Here is a 20,104-nt window from a genome sequence, read left to right on the forward strand (position 1 = left end):
ACCACTTGTCGAATGTTAACGAATGGCGCTGTTATTGCTTAATACCTGTACATGTGTGCGGATACAAAAAAAAAAAATAAAATATTGTATAAGAAATATTAGGTGGCAGAGGATTAAAAATAAAAGGTTTAAGTGACTTTTTGAGCTTGCCGGAATATTATTTATTGAAGGAATGAAACATAAAAAGAAATTAAAAAATTTTATATCAAATAATTTTCAAAGTTGGGCACTTAAACCTTTTTGCGAGTATTACAGTTATATATGGAAGCTTTTGGTTGTATGTAAGTAAGTATGTATGTATGCATGTATGTATGTTTCATGAAATCTAAATAATTGTTAAGCTTACAAGTTAAAAACGCCACATTTATCAAAAGGTTGTTTATTAAAAAGAAAAATTAATGTTAAAACCAAAAATTTTAATTCACTCTACACACTCAATACTACAAAATGTATGAGTATATGATGTATTTATATTATATTAAAGGTAATAATTATAAAAAAAAAGTTTATTAAAATTATTTAAAGCCAAATTGTTTAATGCTATGCTGTTAGTGTTGTTGGGTTGTTTAATTTAGGTAGTTGCTGTCTTTTCTATTTTCATTATTGCATGTTAATGTTGTTGGCTACACTTTCGTGTTGGATGGCTTGGACGCCGATGCCGTTATGGTGGCGGTGGTGGCTGATTGCGTCTTTTCAATTAATGGTTTAATGTTACGAATATTGTTGATGCCGCTGAGATTGCCGATGCCAATGCCGGGATCGCTACTGGTTTTTGTTTGCGTTATAATTTTCGTTTGTTGTTTTTGTTGGTTGTTTGGTTTTTGTGGTATTGTGGTAGTACTGATTGTGGTGGTAGTACAGATATTGGTTTTAGTTTTTGGCATTATGGTAGTAGTTGTGGTAGTTGTTGTTGTATTAGGTAAGCAGCGTTTACTATTAAGTAGCGCATGCGCTTTAGGTATACGCAAACCCACTGCAAACAATAATAAAAAACAAAAACACAAATGTAAATATAAAATCAAAAGGAGAATGACAAAACAAATAATTAGTAGAAAAAGGAAAAGCGGGCGTTAATAAAATTATTTATCATTATTATTTAGAAAAAAAAAATTTTTTTGGTAATAATGAAAAATTAAAATTATTAAAAATTGAAATTATTGAAAACTCATGTATCTTTTATATTAGTTATGTTGTTTTGCATTTTAATTTTATTTTGGGGGAAAAAACTTCACTAACGGTAAATGGCACGCATTAGTATTAGCAATAAATTGATTTAGCTTGCTTGGTAAAATAAAATATACGTTTGTCACCCAATCGCTTAGTACAAAAAAAACTTAAAAAACTAGTAAAATGTATTGAAATTGAAAAAACGCACAATTTCAAGCAAATGTATGAGCTATGTATGCACAAAGTTGAACAATTAGTATTGAACATAATTAATCATATTATTAATATTATAATAACATCATACAAAATAGTCGTATTCAAAGTTTTGGACATTTTTTCTAAGTTTTAAAATATTGATTTTATATAAACCATTATATACCAGCTTCATTACGCTCAAATTACAAATTGTATGTAATTGTCAATTCGTCTCATTTATTTTCAGCTTAACAATTCGTAAATTATGCAAAAATACTTAATACGCCACATTGACAGTTTTCATGCGGCAAGCAATGACACAGAAACAAGTTGAAGATAAAAGACTTATGCTGTTTTCGGATTATTCAAAAATTTTGAGTTCAAAATAATTTGCCTCCAAAAAAAAAAACAATATTAATATTTATGTATATGCTTCGCAAATTGTTTTTGGTATATGTACGCGTAGCAACAAACTGCATTAAAATATGTATAGAGGTACATATATGTATATATATAAATATAATTGAATTTTCAAAAAAGCCCAGAACTCAGAAATTTGTTTTGTTATATGTCTATTTCGTTTAAAATATGTATTAGCTTGTGTTGTTGTTGTTGTTTGTGCTTTTAATGCATGAGATGATAAATTTTTCTATAAATTTCATGTAATTTAGTATTAAAAACAGCAAGTTTACAAAAAATGTTTCAATAAAAAGTTAAAATTAAAAAAAATAATAATAATTTTGTTAGTATCAATTATAAATTCTTGGTGGCTATCTTTTTACAGCACATTGCATAAGTATTTATAGCAATAAATATATAAAGTATAAAAAATTAGTTTTGCGTTTTGAGATTTCAAAAATAATTTTTAGCAAATTGCGCACTTTCGAACAAACATAAAATTTATAGAAACAATTTTTAATTTGTTTATAAGTTTTTACAGAACGTTAGCTAAATATTTTTATATTTAGTGGTTAAGTCGGTATTTTGGGTAAGCATTTCGAAATTTAAAAATATTGTTTTGAAAAATTTTACAAACAACTTTTTAGCATGAATAACGTTACACAAAACAGCAAATTTTCCGCTTTTAAACATTTTCAAGTTTTTAATTATATTTTTATCGTATTACTTAAAAAGTCGCAATTTGGTTTCGAAATTTTCTTTTGCAAATAATGGTGAAAATTACTATTTCAAAGACTAATTTTTCGAAAGTTTTCTTTTATTGAAAATTTTGAAATACTTCGTTTTGAAAATTATGCTGCTTTTTGTAATTTCAAAAACATTTTTTTCGAAAGATTTTTTTTTTAATTTAAAATTTTTTGATTTTTTTTTAATAATGGTAAATTTTCCAGTTTCAAAAACTAATTTTAAAAGTTTTTTTTTCGAAAATTCGAAATATTTCATTGTGAGAATTATGCTAACATTTGTTAATTCAAAAACTATGTTTTGAAGACAACATTTCCGGGAAAAAATTAGAATAAATAAATTATATTTTATTTAAATTTTAAAAATTCCACACCTTTTGAGTTAAGTTTCAACATACAATAAGTAACTAGAATAAATATTCAAATAATTAAAACAACAATTACGCAAAAAAGTTATTAAATTTTTAAAATAATTTAATTAAAAATTACTCAAAGCTGAGTCTAAATTGATTTTAAAATTTCTCTGACCCTTAACGGGTGAATCTTACTTTTGAAATATTTTGATTTTAAGTTTTTAATATTTTATAATTTATTAATTTTATTAATTTTTATTATTTTTCTTTTGAAGATCTATATTGAAAATATGGATTTTTGTTTTTTTTTTAATTTGGTACCATAAAATATTTCATTCAATACCAACTCTTTTCTTTTTTCTGATTGAAAATAACAATTTTTTAATAAAAATATTTTTTTATTCAATATAAACTTGACCAAAACATAATACGAAATTTTAAACTCAAAAAATACTTTATTTTAATTTTCTTTAATAAAAGGTGTTTTTAATGATCTAATATTAAATTACTATTGATTGTAAATTGGTAACATAATTTTGTTATTTTTCAATATATCAAAATTCAAAAATATTTTTTTTTTCGCGATATCAAAACATTTTTTTTAGGTTTTCACTATGTACCATAGTATAATTTTATTTAAATTATTTGGACCAAATATTAATTCTAAATTACTTTAAATTGATAATTATTATTTTTAGATATTTCTTTAATTAAGCCAACTTTTGAAACATTTTGGTGTGGAATTTTTAAAATTTAAATAAAATATAATTTATTTATTCTAATTTTTTCCCGGAAATGTTGTCTTCAAATAAATAGTTTTTGAATTAACAAATGTCAGCAAAATTTTCAAAATGAAATATTTCGAATTTTCGAAAAAAAAACTTTTAAAATTAGTTTTTGAAACTGGAAAATTTACCGTAATTTAAAAAAACCTCAAAAAATTTTAAATTTTGAATAAAAAATCTTTCGAAAAAAATGTTTTTGAATTATCAAATGTCAGCAAAATTTTCACAATGAAATATTTCGAATTTTCGAAAAAAAAACTTTTAAAATAAATTTTTGAAAAAGGAAAATTTACTTTTATTTAAAAAAAAATCAAAAAATTTTAAATTTTGAATAAAAAATCTTTCGAAAAAAATGTTTTTGAAATTACAAAAAGCAGCATAATTTTCAAAACGAAGTATTGCAAAATTTTCAATAAAAAAAACATTCGAAAAATTAGTCTTTGAAATAGTAATTTTCACCATTATTTGCAAAAAAAATTTAAAAATTTTAAATTTTGAATAAAAAATCATTCGGAAATATAATTTTTGAAATAACAAATTTCAGAACACACGTAAGTGGTGTCGTTAATTAGAAGAAAGCAGTTTTTTTTTCCGAAAAAAAATTTAAGGAAACTAATCAAATTTTATTTTAAATAAAGAATATGTTTTTTAAAATAATTTTTAAATACAGAATATTTTTATTTTGTTTTTTTTTTTAAATTTGGTAAAATAAAATTTTTTTTACATATATTTTTCAATAAAAAATATGTTTTTGCATTATCAGACTTTTTTTAATTAAGAAATGATTTTAATTTATTTTAAATTATGTAAACCAAATATGAATATAAGATTAAAAGATATTGTTTTTTGTTGAAGAATACATTTTTTGAACTTATTTATATAAAAGATTTTTAATTTAAAAAAATTATTTTAACTTCAATTTAAATTTAATTATGTTGAACAAAAATTAATTTAAAATTCATAGATTGATAATAATTATTTAATTCCTTTATATTAAATTATATAGATTATATATTATTTTGAATACGATTTTTTAGTAACTCCATTTTCAAGTAATGTCTGAAGGACAACATTTTTAAATTTCAAACCGCGCACTTTTTGTCTTGCTACAACAACTTCAAAGCGCAATCAGGTGTATAAACAACAGTAACAAAAAAAAACTATTTAATAGATTAAAATTGGTAAACAAATAAATTTTTACTAGGGATATTATAAACGAACTGCAGCGTTAGTGTTTGTAAAACGTAAATTTTGTGGTTAATGCAATTAATACTTAAAAATATTAAAGTAAGAAAAAAAAACAAATTTAAGGTAGCGGGGCCATTGCAAATTTACAAGTTGTTCCATAAATAGGCAGAAACTTTTAGATATATGTATATATAATATTTGTATAATCAATTGCTTTTGTTGTTGTTTTTTTTTTTTTTTAATTTATTTACACAATTCTTTTGGTTGCACGCATTCAACGGCGGCGCACTGTTGCACTGGCACAATGTGTGTTTTTGTTTTTGTTGTTTAACTGCTTGAAATCTAAAGAAACAGTGATACCAAATAATAACAAAAAACAGCTTTTTTCATTTTTTATTTTTGTAATATTGTGCATCAAATCGTTTATTTCAATCAAGTTCTCATTTTTGGTTGTCATCAGCATTATGCATTTATAAGTATGTATATTCTACAAATGTATTCGGTAATTTTCACTAAACTGCATTTTTAATATGTTTAGAATATTTGTAAATATTTTATTTTATTTTTTTAAATATTTGCTTTTTTAATATCGTATCAAATATACATTTGCTTTGTATATATTTAAGGTTAGTTAGTTGTTGTTTTTATGATACCCTAGACATGTGCCGTAAGCACTTTGTGTTTCCTTTTTATTAAAGTGGGTTTAGGAATTTCACGCAAGTGAGATTAGACATTATCGTAAATGGTATCGTAGATCCGGTTTGGCTTGATTTTTCGAGCATTGTGGGTGCTGCATAGAACTATGGTGTTCGAGTGACTAGAATATGTGAAATATAACTTGGAATATGTTTGTCATACTAACTTGGTATATTTTGTGGACATTTTCGAATTTGAAATTTTTACGAGATTAAATTTTTAGATTGAAAACAGTTGAAATGAAATTTGAACTCACGCGCACAATTAGTCAGAGTACGTAGTTTTAATTTAATGGTTTTGGCGAGTTATTTTTGAAATAAGAAACATATTATGTTCAAAAAAATCGATAATCTGAAATTTCGAAAAAATTAACAATTTCGAAAAAAATTAACACTTCGAAATTTGGAAAAAATGTAAAATTAAAATTTCAAAATAATCGAAATTTTGAATTTTCCGAAAAATATGTCTTGAAAACAATTTAAAATGAAAACTGAATTCACACGCAGAATTTGCCAGAGTAGGTACTTTTATTTTAACGGTTCTGATGAGTGAATTTAATAATAATCTACAGAGTATTTTCGAAAAAAATCGAAAACTTGGAATTTCGAAAAAATTTAATTTTTGAATTTGAAAATAATCGAAATTTTGAATTTTTCGAAAAAGATGTCTTGAAACAATTTATATATGTATGACCGTCATAAACAGAATTAGTCGGAGCAAATATTTTTAATTTAAAGGTTCTGATAAGTGATATTTATAATAAAAAAACAAAAAAAAAATTGAAAAAATGGAAAATTTTAAATTTTTAATTTATTTATAAATTCGAAAAATTGAAAATTTAGATTTCAATTATATTGAAAATTTAGATTTCAATTATATTGAAAATTTGAACTTTTGAAATTTTCGAAAAGGAAGTCTTCAAAATGATTTACCCATTCCCAAAATTAGTCTGAGCAAGTAGTTTTTATTTAGCGGTTCAGATGAGTGATTTTTATAATAAAAAACAGATTATTTTCAAAGAAATCAAAAATTTTAAATTTCGAAAAATGTACAATTTCGAAAATTTTAAATTTCAAAAATACGAAAATTTTAAATTTCGAAAAATGTACAACTTCGAAAATTTTAGATTTCAAAAGAACGAAAATTTAAAATTTCCACATTTTCGAAAACAATTTCAAATGAAATTTCAATTATTCAGCACACACGTAAGTAACAACGTTAACTAGATGAAAAAATTTGGTTTTCCAGAAATTTCTGTACATTTTAGGTTAGGGTTTTTGAGTTTTAAAGCTTTGGTATCGCCTTGAAATAATACATATATCAAAATATTATAACTAAAAGTAGTTTCAATGACACACAAATTTTCCAAGCATGAAATAATTTAAATACCTTATTAACTGCAGTTAATTTTATTATTTAATGAATAAAAAATAAAATCACTCTAAACCCACATTTCCGCTTAACACACCACACCTCAGCAACCAAACCTTCGATACACAAACTCTCGCACTGTGGCACTTTCAAGGCCACATTTCCGCTCACTAAAATGTTCACTCACTTGCTGTACAAAACTTTGAATACGAGGTTTTACTTCCTTAACAGTTAACTACAAAATTGTTTAAACAGTATTAAGAAACAGGCGGTAGAAGAAAAAATAGTAAAAATAGTAGTAGAGTAAAGTAACGAAAACGGTGTTTTGTTTTATATGTAGAAATGTCAAATAATAAAAAACATAAAAGTCAGAAGCAAATAAGAAACAATCTTCAATTCAATTATAATAGCAAAATCAACATATTTCTATAGAGAAATTTGAATTAATAACCATTTGTGGGCGTGTTACACATTTACAATTACTACTTGGATAACTGTAGTTCAAATTATAGCTAAACCATACAAAAGTAACAGCTGCTGTGCTAATTGAAGAAATATTATTAAAACAAAGATATATATTTTCTATGATTATTCAAAAAAAATTGAATATGCAACAAGTTGGCTTTTGGTAGTTTCAGAACGCTAAACTATTTTTTTTTTGTTTTTGTAATGGCAATTCTTTTCATTTAGGCGACAATTTGATAAAAAAAAATATTGTGCGTGAGCGACACACTAACAAAAAAAATATAAAATTTATAAAATATATATATGTATATATGTATAAGTTACAAAAAAATATTAAAAAATTAAATATTAAAAAATTAAATATAAAAAATCGTTGTTTATAAAATATATAAAAGGAAATTTATTAAAAAAAACTATAAAAAATTAAATTAAAATAATTAAAAAAAAATAGTGTTTTTCCACTTCAGCGAATATACGTTTCTATAGCTTAAATTCAATGTTAAGGTCACAAAATTAATTTATTTTCAAAAAACAATAATTCATAAATGAAGGCATTGCAAGTTGGCTGTCATGTGATTTTGTTGTTGGCCAAAGTGTCAAATAAACATAACTGCACAAGTTACATTCATTTATAACGGTGCTTTTTTTACTTTAGACTACTTGCAATGCTTCATAGCAACGTTTAGACAATTTTTATAATCTAATTACTTCATTTTATTTGCCGTTTACTAAACACTTTTAACTAGAACATTATTTACTCTGGCACACTACAACAAAAAATACGCGCGTGTGTGTGCATTTGTTTTAGTTTTGCATTCTTTTCACTACCGTGTTGGCAAACTAGCGCAAAATATAGCAAATAGCTAATCAACATCGAACTAACAACACAACTACATACATTTTATTGCTTGGCTCACTAACGTTTGTTGCATTTGCATTTTCGTCTGCTTTGCAGTGCACTATTCGCTAATATAGTAAGAGTAGTAGGTTACTTTTTATTTATTGCTTAGAATTGCTCACTTAGCTTTTTACTGGGTTTGTCGTTATCATATTTTCTTGTTTTTTGCTTTCAACAACACTATATAGTATACTTGGCCTGACTTGTTTTTTTTTTTTTGTTTATACTTCGTTACTGAGTTTTAACTTTTGTAAATTATTTATTTTCTTTGTTTATTGATCTAAAAATTTACTCTTTAATCTGTGATATTCACCTCTTGGCAGTGTAGCGCCAGTGCGTGAAAATATGGAGTCCATGTCGTTGCCCAAATCACGTGACATGCTATGACGCCATGGTGCGCCCACATTATTGCCGGAGGCGCTGTTGAGGCGGCTGCAAGGCGAAAGAGAGATAAACAAAGCAAAAAGTTAGCAGAAGTTTACTTTTAAATTTTCTTCAGATGAAAATACAAAAAGTGCTGAAAAGTTGAGAACGCGAAAATTTGAAATAAGTTTAATATCAGGTTAGACGAAGCAATTGTGTTAGTTCATTGAAGGTTTACGAATATTTGTTGTGAGTAGATTGAATGGTATTTGAGATTTATATTAATAGAAAATGCAATTTAAGTAATAATTGTAATACACTAACTAGACTGATAAAAACTCTAAACGACAAAAAAAGTTAAAACAATTCAACATAAAATTTGAATTCACACGAAGAATTAGTCAGAATAGACAGTTTTAATTTAACAGTTCTGATGAGTGTTTTTGATAATGAAAACAAAGATTTTTTCAAAAATCCAAAAATTTGAAATTTAGAAAATATCGAAAATTTAAAATTTCCAAAAAATTGAAAGTTTCGAAAATATCGAAAATTTAAAATTTCCAAAAAATTGAAAAATTTAAAATTTCGAAAAAATTAAGATTTTAAAATTTAGAAAAAAAATCGAAAATTTTAAATTTCTACGAAACGTTAACTATGGTTGCAGTGAAGCTATAATACCCTTCACATATAAAAAAATAATAAAAAAAAGTTTGCCTATTTTGAAGCGTATTTCGTACTACAAAAGTGGTATAGAAAAGTCGGAGGGTCGCTATAATCAGTGTATCACCCTTGAAGGGTACATACTATGTTGAATAAAAAAAAAAACTAAAAATGTGTTTTACTATTATATTTGACCTGTTATATCCTATAGTGGTCCGATCAGAATAATTTCTTCAGAGATTGTACCGTTGTCTTGGATAATAATAATCCATGGCAGATTTGGTAAATATATCTCGTCAAATGAAAAAATTTTCCATACAAAAACTTCACGATTGATCATTCAGTTTGTATGTCAGCCATATGTCATCGTGGTCCGGTATCGGCGCTTACGAAAAAATTAGCAGTTTCTTGGGAAGAAAAGCACGTATGCTAAATTTCAGATTGATATCTTACAGTGGTACTAGTTCTCGTATATACACATGAACGGACAGACGGACATAGCTAACTATTATATTCTATAGAGTCTTCAACGTTTCCTTTAGGATGTTACAAGCAATAGTGGTAAATATAACATACCCTAATCCAGTATATAAAAAAGCTCCAAAATTTGTATGAAAGCTCTAAACAATATTGAGGCGCCTTAGAATGCTTTTGTAAGAGAAGATGATTAAAGCACTGCGGGCACAAGCCGAACAATTTTGAATAAATTTTAGTTTTACCCTTTTTTTAAGGCGGCAACTCTACATATTTCCTACTTTTTTCTATTGTAAGCGCCTTATTTTGTCTCACAAATTATAATATTTTGCAATTTGTATCCTTGATGGCATCCCTATGTACTTGTATGTAGTATATACATATATCTGAATTACTATTTTACAAAGTAAATAAGTTTGATACCCATATTTTTTTATCTTTTCATGTTCGATCTGTTCATTTGTTCAGATATTTCTTAGATCTAGATTAATGTCTTGGAAATCGCCTAGAATTATAGAATTAGTAAAAGTTTTCTTTGAAGAACTTAAAAGGTATACTTAAGTTTAAAGATACATATTCACCAATAATTTCGACCAAAATTAAACTAGTGATACTAGTTTTTTACGAAAAAGTCATTTTAAGTATGTCCCTACCACTAATAAGTTCGATATATATTTCACAGATACTCTTTTAGCATTTAAAGGGTGATAAATATTGAATTTTCACTATTGCTACTATTCTCCAAAAAATGTATTGACTTTGCAGTCAGTTTGTAGAGTGGGTCAAGCTTTTCGATGGGTACATGACCGGCGCTTACTGAACATTTACTTAGATCACTGTATGAAAACAAACACATTTCAGGCATATACATACATACATATGTATATTTTTTCAACTTACAAGCAGCAATGTGATTTGAACTTGCATAAAAATCTAACTAAACGGTTAAAACTGGCAAGACCCCTTCTAACTCGTTGCCTAATCGAAATCGATCTAAAGTAATTGAGAAAATAATATAAAAAAAATATATTTCATAAATTATAAGCTTCAAATAAATGTTATAGAAGCATAATACAAAAGTGAGTTTACACTGTGGAAGACAAGGCATGCGTAGAAACGATGGACGAGATACTAACTATTACAAAACCGAAAGTCACATAGTTGAAAAATGAGTAGATAAGATTTGATTTGATGGTCAGTTCGCAAAAAATGCTTACTTATGCTTTCTATTTTATTTAATTGTTTGAAAACTATTTCTTTGATCGAGTATGACTAAGGGAAAGTTATGAGAAAAAAACATTCGAAAAAAAAGTTTTGAAAAATAAAATGTTAAAAAAATAGTAGAAAAATGGTTGTACTTAAGGTTTTGGGAGGTAATAGTGAGGTTAAAATGTTAAAAATATAGTAGAAAAATGGACTAAAGGAAAGTTTTGAAAAAACAGTGTTGAGAAAGAAAAGTTTTGAAAAACAAAATATCGAAAAACTTCAAGGAAAACGATGAAAAAAAAAAAAGGTTTCGAGAAATGAAATGTCAAATTATAGTTCGAAAATGGTCAAAATAACGTTTTTGAGAAATGAAATATAGAAAAGGATAGTAAAAAACAGTTGAAACACAGGTTTTGAGAAATAAAATATTGAAAATATAGTGAGGTAGAAAAAAGGTCTAATAAAAAGTTGTGAGAAAATAGTTCAAAAACGGTCGAAAGAAAGTTTGTGTGAAATAATATGTCGAAAAACTAGTAGAAAAAAACGGTTAATGCGAATCTTGAGAATTAATTAAGATAGTGGAAAATGGTAGAATTGAGAATGCAAGTATTAAAAATATAGTAGGAAATTTTTCTAAAGAAACTTTTTGATAAAAATATTTTGAGAAAATAGTCAGAAACGGATGTCGAAACATGTCTAAAAATAACGAAAAAACCAAACGGTAGAAAGAAAGGTTGTGAGAAAGAAAGGGTCAAAAATAGTAGAAAGAAGGTTTTAAGAAATAAAATGCCGAAAAAAAGCTTTTGATAATTAAAATGTCGAAAAAATATGGAAATAATGTGGATTTTCCGCAGTAGACAATTCGTGAATTAGAAATTTAGCTTTACAAGATCACAGAGTTAAATATTGAAATGCGTTTTGAAGTTATCGGTATGAAATAAGGTTCAAATGCGAACTTTTTTGAGCTATAAGTTTAGAAAGTATGATTTCGACATTTTCTTTTCGGAACGACGTGATTTGAACTTTTTAAAGGTTTTCAAATTTTTTTCTGTTTTAAAATTTTTATTTTCTACAATACCGAAAACTCTCCATGAGTTACAACCGCCAAGTGTCAAGACCTCTGAACGATTTATGAACTAATGAAAAATTTACTTTTTCGACTTCTTGCGATTTGTAGGCGTGGCAGTTGTCCAATTACGCCCATCTACGAACTCGAACTTTTTGTTGTACTAAGAAACCGAGATCATCCATCGAGATATCTCAATTTTTATTCAAGTTACAGCTTGCACGGACGGACGGACAGACAGACAGTCAAACTGATTTCAACTTTTCTCGTCACCCTGATCATTTATATATACATACATATACATATAACCCTATATCTATCTCGCTTACTTTTAGGTGATACGTACAACCGTTAGGTAAACAAAACTTAATACTATGTAGCAACTGGTTGCAAGAGTATAAAAAATAAGTCGGAAGCATCGCTTGCGAAACCAAAATTTACTAAAAAGTAGATCAGCTTTTAAGGATAGATAGAAAGAGAGAACCAAATGACAAAGAACTAACGAAGTAGTGCAGTCTAAAAGTTGAAAAGATTTTGATTCTAATCTAAAATATATTCCTGCTTGTGGCATACTTACACTTGTTTCTTTTCGACCGTTTCACTGTATGTATAACTCACTTGAGATCTTAACATAAAATTGAACAATGTGTTTGGTAATGATTTTTTGTTATTGTTGTGAAATTCAACAAAAATTGCAAAAGCGTTTGTTTGGTTCGACATTTTTAACCAAATATATATGTATGTATTTTATTTTCATTTTATTCGATTCGATGAAATTTAATATTATTATTATTATTATTGTTATGTGAGCAAAAAACATTTGTTTTTGTTGCAGTTTATTTTTTAGCCAAAAGCACACGCAGCATGAAAACAGAAATAAGTATGAAAAGGTTTAATATAATTTTCGATTTATTTATGCAAGAGAAATTAGTTATCGTCACAAATATATGTATAAACATAACCTTAAAATACAACTCGCAGCGAACTCACCTGCCAAAAGGTTCTTGATTCCAGAAGGGACCATGCCGCATATTGCTCAGCAGGCGGCTTGAATTCGAAAAGCCTGCAGTTAAATCTTTATCGACATTCATGCGATGTGTCAAAGCGTGCACCTAAACGAGGATGAGGCAAAACCGAAAAACAAAAAATAAATTTAGTAGATAATTCTTTACGTTGCAAGTGAAAGCAAAATACTCGTTGTAGTAGTGTGGAGAAGAGATTTTCAGCGGTGAGTATTTCAAAGCCATCATCGTCATCTTCTTCGCCGGAACTTTGTGAATCGTTCTCCTGACTAAGTTTCTTCACCGGTCTAGAGCTTCTACATATTGCCATGTAGAAAAGAAAAATTAAATTATTTGCCATATTTAAGTGTCTCAAACGTGCATGTGCACATACCTTAACCTGTGCAGCGTGAAACGTGGCTCCTCATCGACTTCCCTGGTGCCGGACGAGGTGCGGAACTTCTGGAATGGCGAATTATCGTCGATGCCAGAATCGTTAAGCAGTGAACTGCTGCAAATAAAGCGCTTAGTATACACATTTAAGCCACAACTTATTGCTAAACATACCCAATGCGACGAGTTGGCCGCAGTCGATTGAAGGTCGAACGACTCGAGGCGGTATGACTAGATTCTGATGGTTCAATGCTGCCCTCGCGCGGTGTTATGAAGCCACCGCCCTCCATCGCAATTGGTATAATGAATTCGCGTGGACTCTTCTTAATCGGTTGTGATGAGCCCGTAACGGTAGATTGTGACATATTTGCCGTTGTTGTTGTATCAGATTCAGAATCATTGGTCGATTGTCGCGATAGTGAACCGGACCTTAAAGCAAAAACGCAGTTTTAGCAGGCAACAAGTAAATATTACATTATCTGGCACTCACCTTGTTGTTGTATTAGATGTTGTGCGCGCATAGGGCGCTTGTGGTCGCTGTATGGGTATAATGTGCTCCTTGGGTTCGAGGCTTGTGGCGCGCGCATTCAACATCGTCTTGATGGGACTGTAGGGCGCCGGACCTTCACGCGGCGGCGCGCTGCGCAAATCGGCGACAGGATGCTGCATTTCCGTTGTGAAACGCATATTCGGTTGTTCGACAATACGTGGCTTTATTTCTAATTGGATTTCCGTTTTGGCGCTCGGCTTACGGCGCGGCAATGTGGCTGATTTCAGTGTTATGGTAGCGGTGGATGTCTTCACGGTGTTGTTCGGCTCGCCACCCGGTGATGCTGTGAGGGGAGGGTATAAGAAAATGTTGATGAAATGAGTATTCTAAAAGGTTCAGTAAATAACTGTACTGGGTGCCGAAGCGACAATGTGTGAGAAATGCTTATGATTAGTATGAATATTGAGAAAGCGACATGAAATAAGCGTATGAATGAAATGAGCTAAAATAAAAAGAAAAAACTTACAAGCACGTGAGGGGACTTTAGATATACATATATACATATGTATGTATACTTCACCAACCTATTGCTTGAATGTGGGAAATCAATGACGCATAAGTTACCAATAATTCGCAGAGTGTGCCAAGGGTTGGAATATTTTTGCCATTGGACCGTATTGTACACAAAATAAATATACAGTAACGTGTATAAAAATTTTGCAAAAGGGAATACATGACATAAATAAATTATTTTAGCAACTTATCACTCAAATATGCACGCCAATTGATTTAGAGACAATTTCTGAGGACTCCTACAAGTATGAGTAAATATTTAGGTTTTATTTCTGAAGAGATATTGTGCCCGTGTACTAACAATCAATGAAAGAAATATACACATACCGGTTAAAAAAAAAATAAGGATGAATTAAATGATTTTTTGTGTTTTTTCTTGTTATTTTCATTTTTCGAACACACAAAATATATCAGCGCTTCAAACCTGCTTTTATTTGACTTAAAAAAAAACCCTCGAAAGTCAGTGGAACTTGAATAAGTTTCGCAAGATACCTGTAATACTTGAGGTAAATGAGTGAGATCAGAAAACATTTACTAGAATATCGATCTGTCCTTCATAGAAATTATAGCTGCACGTAAGACAGTCCCTAAATTGTGCAGAAAAAGAGCTTTGTGGTCGGAATTGTGGAAGATTTGACGAAAAGTAATCGAGAAGGTTACGTAAAAGGTCTCTAACGTTTTTTCGTAAGCCTAAGCCTACAAAAAAGTACTGTTTTATTTCTGTAGCTTTCGTATTTCGTAAACCCGTGGTAATGGACTCGAAATGGCGGCCTTCAATATTTTTCCGAGCAACAGCTGATTTGACAAAATGAAATTCGTTCAATCATTCATTCGGTCAAGCCTTTCAAAAAAAATTAAAGCCAGCCTTAAAACTCTTCAACGGTATATTACGATTAGACAAAAACGATCTTGTCTTCTTACCATTTCTTACTACTTTCAAATTGCTTTACTTAAGCTCTACTCTTTTATCAAATATTTACAACTGGATTCAAGAGAAAAAGCGAACCAGATGAGCTTAATGCAAAAGAGTATGGGAATACCTCATTAAACTGCTATAACTGCTTACTTTTCTATATATGTATACATACATATGTATGTATATACATATGATTGTGTCGATTCGCTACTCTCAAAGTCTGAGAAATAAAATGCAGCTATAATCTAGAGATACATAAGACTTTTAACTTATTTGGTGAAGTGAGATCGTATTTAATTTCATAGTAGACCTAACTGGATTCCTTTACACCAGATGAAAAGGCTCGTCGAGGTAGTAAGTGCAGAGCATAGGCTTTCCATTAGCCCCCTCTATGTTAGAAGGTGGTTGATAGTCTTGTAAACGATATCTAGTTTATCCCGATTTATGAAAGGTTTTGTCACAAGTATAATCATTTCAAGTCAGACACTGTACTACTTTTGGTTGTTGTTGTATCAGAAAGCAGCCATGAAGTCAAGGGATTCCAGGGAATGAACCCAATTTTAGGTATTTGACAATCCTTGGTCGGATAAATGTCCGAGTCCACCCAGGTTACGTCGACCCGAGGAAATGGACCCAATTTTTTGTTATTTGGAGTCGACAGCGGATTCACATTGATTTTAGATCTACGAAAGAATCTGAAGTCCGCTTTGTTTTAGTTGCCGACGTTATTATTTGAATCACAGTGTGTAACTATGTATAGTATATTCGTATATAACTATGTACAGTATGTTCGGATACATTTTTCTTTCACATTTTTCTTTTTCTTTTCAGATTCTTATCGAGTGGTTCTGTTTAAAAACATAAAGCACAAATAAGAGGATATACTACAAAGTTAGTGAGGGATAATCAACGTGCGCAAAATTCATCGAAAATTTCAAATATTTCTCGAAGGATATTCACATAGTTACTAAGGATGTATCGAGTGTGGAATATTTATAGCGCCGATTTTCTACGAAGATCAAACCGAAATAGGAGAACAATACTAAACAGCCCCACGTTTTATGTACCATCTGTGTGTATTTACAAAATCCCGGGTGTATTTTGAGAGGCTTTGCGTTGCGAGATGTTTCAGGTTTTCCAATAGGGATGATATGATTTCTAGGTCTCATTTCGGCCATTTTTAATATATCTTGTTATGTAATTTTCTTTCATTTTATTCACTAATGTTTTTAATATCATAATGGAAATACATACGCAGGAACAACCTTTATTAATTATTCAATTTTATTATCAAATTGCAACTTTTTGTGCGCTTTTGCCATTTTATGGTCGTAATAATCGTCAACCTGCGCTTGGTATTCGTCGAATTGTTGAAAGTTTCGGACGTACATTTTCTTTACATAAAGTTCAAGTGCCAATAAGGAAGTAATGGAAATAATACTGCCATTCAGGCAAATGTTGCTGAAGACCTCAATTTGTCGATTGCAAGACGTTCTCAAGAATTGGGATCCGGCAGATTTTGAGAAACATTTAAGCATCCGTATATAATTGTTTCTTACCCAAGAACTGAAGCCATTGGACCAACGTAAACGTCATAAATTTGCTGATTTTGACTTGAGACAACTCGAAAACGTTTTTTTTTTTTGTTTTTAAAAAACCTCCTTTCCGATGAGGCTCACTTTCAAATGAATAGCGCTGTAAATAAATAAAAGAATCGATTCTGGTGCGAAGAAAATCTACAAGTTATTCATGAACAACCATTACATTCACCTAAATTTGTGACTTAAAGTGGCCTGGTGGAATGATCCATCCGCACTTCTTTCGAAATGAAACTGGTGCCTCCGTTGCTGTCAATGGAGAGCGCTATAGATCGACAAGAAACAACCTTTTATGGCCGCAATTGGAAAAGTTTATCTTGACAACATCTGGTTCCGACAAGACGGGGCTATGTGCCACACAGCACGTACAACAACCGAATTATTACGAGAAAAGTTTGGAGATTCGATTATTTCAAGACATTTTGACATTGAGCGGCCTCCAAGAAGTCGTAATTTAACACCATTAGACTACTTATTGTGGGGTTATTTGATGTCATTGGTCTTTTGCAATAAATCAGACACGCTTCGAGCTTTAGAAGTCAATATTTAACGTGCTATTTATGAGATGCGACTTGCGCTAGTGGAAAAAGTACTCGAAAATTGGGTTCATCGAATTCTGCAAAAGAAATCGTGGAGGCCTTTTGAATGCAGTTATATTCAGAACTCAGTTGTATCGTTTGTTTCTCACATTAAATAAAAAAACATTTGAATTCCCTTAACAATTAGTGTGTTTTCTTTTGAAAATAAATCATATCACTCTTATTGGAAAACCCTGTATTCATATATGTGTTTATGGTTAAACAAAAAGAAGCAACAAACGAAAAAAACAACAAAAATAATATATATATATATACTTAAAATAAGTCTACAATTTTGGAAATCATAAATTTCGAAAAGGAAATAACAACAACAATAAAAAGGCTTAAATAGGAAAAGAACGGAAAGAAAAAACGAAAAACAAAAGAGTATAAGAAAGAACTAGCGAACCAGCTAACGAACTAAGAAACGAACGAACGGGCGAACGAACGACAACTAAACTTACATTTGTAGAATATCGAAGGAGGTGGTGCATTATAAAACGGTTTTGGCACACTATTCGCGGTGGCGGCGGTAGAGGAAATGGCGGTATTTTTGACGTTGGCGGCAGTGGCAGTGGCAGATGCGGCTAGTGTGTGTGGCATTGACATGCTGTGAGCTTGTTTATTTTGATATTGTTGCAATAATGGTTGGGGAAATGCTTGTTTTTGGTATTGTTGTTGTTGTTGTCGCTGCTGTTGTAATTCAAATTCTTTTTGCTGCTCTATTAGCGCTTGATGATGTCTTTGTCTTTGTTGTTGTAATTGTTGTAGTCTTTGTTGGAATTGCAAGAGTTGATTTTGTGTTGATTGCGGCAAAGAATTAGTAGCTTGATATTGACTGGGCTGTGCTTGTGCTTGTCTCAATTGTTGTTGTTGTTGTTGTGAATAGTGTTGATGTTCTTGTGGTTGTTGGTGATGGAGGTGTGGTTGGATATTCGCATTATTGCTGTTATACAGGGAAGAGGGAGTAGAGGGAGGTGACTGTATGAAATAATTGGACGGTGAAAACTCGCTTTGGTACTCATTCTGACCACCAGCCGTAGCCGTAGCTGCCAAACGACCCATTATATGCTGCCGTGCAGCGGCGAGGGCGACGTTTGCATTCACATTCGCGTTCGCGTTCACTTTTGAATTTGCCTTCGCATTTGCATTTGCATTCGATGTCAACAGAGGCGGCGGTGTCTGCGGAGCGGCGCTCATATTGTACGCCAACATTTGCGGCGGTGGTGCATGGCTGCCAATAACATTGTTATTGGCGATGCCAGCGACGCCACAGCCAAAGCCACCGACGCTGCCGCTGCCAAATGGAGCGTGGACGCCCATGGAGCCACAGCCGCTGTCGCCACCCATGCCGTTCATGCTGCCGCTGCCGATGCCGCTGCCACTGCTGCCAAAACCAATAAAACCGCCACTGGCTGCACGCATTTGACCGTAGCCCCCGCCGCCGTTGCCAAAGGATGGTTGTGATGGTGGCCTGCGTATAACTAAAATAGATGAACCAATGATGAGATGATGCAAATGAACGTACGTGTGAGTGTGTGTGTGTGTGTCGGTTTGGGCGAGTGTGAGTGTGCTACTGTCGGTTTGAAATTATATGTAGTATGTGTATGTATTTGTAGGATGTATGGATGTACTTAAAAGTGATGAACGAATGCAAAATGAAACTACTAAAAATGTTTTTTTTTATGCCGAGGGAGACGAAATCGTATGTTTGATGGGCCAAAGTATTGGTTGTGTATTTTTTATAAATTTTGAAAAATATTTTTAAAATGTGGTTTAAAAAAAAAATTTTAAATTCGTATTTGAAATTTTCTGTTAAGAAGACCAATTTTTCGGCAAGTATGAAATGTCGTGCGGAGAAAGAAAATATAGGAGTTCTAAGGCAAAATCAAATTGTCGTTCGTTTCTTTACCTTACTCTTAGGGGGTTAGACCAGTCTAGAGCTCTCCAAATAAAATCGAATTTTTATGTCTTAAAACACACTTTAGGGCCATAAAATCCCTATCAAAACTGTGACCTTTGGTATGTACATAAAACTTAATAACGGGTGATCCAAGTAGGAGTAATTTTTATATCCTTTTTAGTCGTGCCAAACAAATGTTAGTTTTGTTTCATATTGTTAACGTTTACAAATCATTCAACTTTAATACGAAAATTCTCGTTCTGTAAAGAATGTGTTTAGCGCGCTTTGCTCAACTTAATCGGACTACTGGGCGCACTATACGCAACACCATCTCCCAACTTAAGAACCTGTATTCATTATTGGATAATATTCGACCGAATAGACTACGTCTAGCACGCAGTGGAAATAATATAGCAGTAGCTGCGAATGTACACAAAGACCGTGGAGAGTCGATTCGGCGCCGTTCGCAGCAACTCGGACGTATGGAACAACTTGGCACATTTTACGTCGAGATTTTAAATTGAAAGCGTACAAAATACAGCTTGTCCAAGAATTAAGGCACTCAACCTTCCCAGCGACATCGCTTCGCTCTATGGGCTCTTGAAAAGTTTAAAAAAAATTCG

The 20,104-nt window shown here is 30.5% G+C and overlaps 1 protein-coding gene across 5 annotated transcripts in view; it reads right to left on the reverse strand.

Moving 5' to 3' along the window:
* Positions 1-20,104, reverse strand: part of LOC120782751 (serine/arginine repetitive matrix protein 2) — a 140,796-nt gene that overhangs the window by 16,706 nt on the left and 103,986 nt on the right. Inside the window, exons 10-17 of one of the 5 annotated variants that reach the window (XM_040115196.1) lie at positions 18,043-19,062; positions 13,914-14,256; positions 13,598-13,852; positions 13,425-13,541; positions 13,224-13,347; positions 13,020-13,141; positions 12,607-12,654; positions 8,574-8,692 (exon numbers count right to left, since the gene is read on the reverse strand). In XM_040115196.1, the coding sequence (XP_039971130.1) occupies positions 8,574-8,692; positions 12,607-12,654; positions 13,020-13,141; positions 13,224-13,347; positions 13,425-13,541; positions 13,598-13,852; positions 13,914-14,256; positions 18,043-19,062 (2,148 nt within the window). The remainder of the gene's footprint in view (positions 1-8,573; positions 8,693-12,606; positions 12,655-13,019; positions 13,142-13,223; positions 13,348-13,424; positions 13,542-13,597; positions 13,853-13,913; positions 14,257-18,042; positions 19,063-20,104) is intronic. The other 4 variants (XM_040115198.1, XM_040115197.1, XM_040115201.1 and 1 more) reach the window with 4 other exon arrangements.

This window comes from Bactrocera tryoni, chromosome 1 (genome assembly GCF_016617805.1).
Source record: "Bactrocera tryoni isolate S06 chromosome 1, CSIRO_BtryS06_freeze2, whole genome shotgun sequence".
In the NCBI taxonomy this organism is placed as follows: Eukaryota; Metazoa; Arthropoda; class Insecta; order Diptera; family Tephritidae; genus Bactrocera; species Bactrocera tryoni.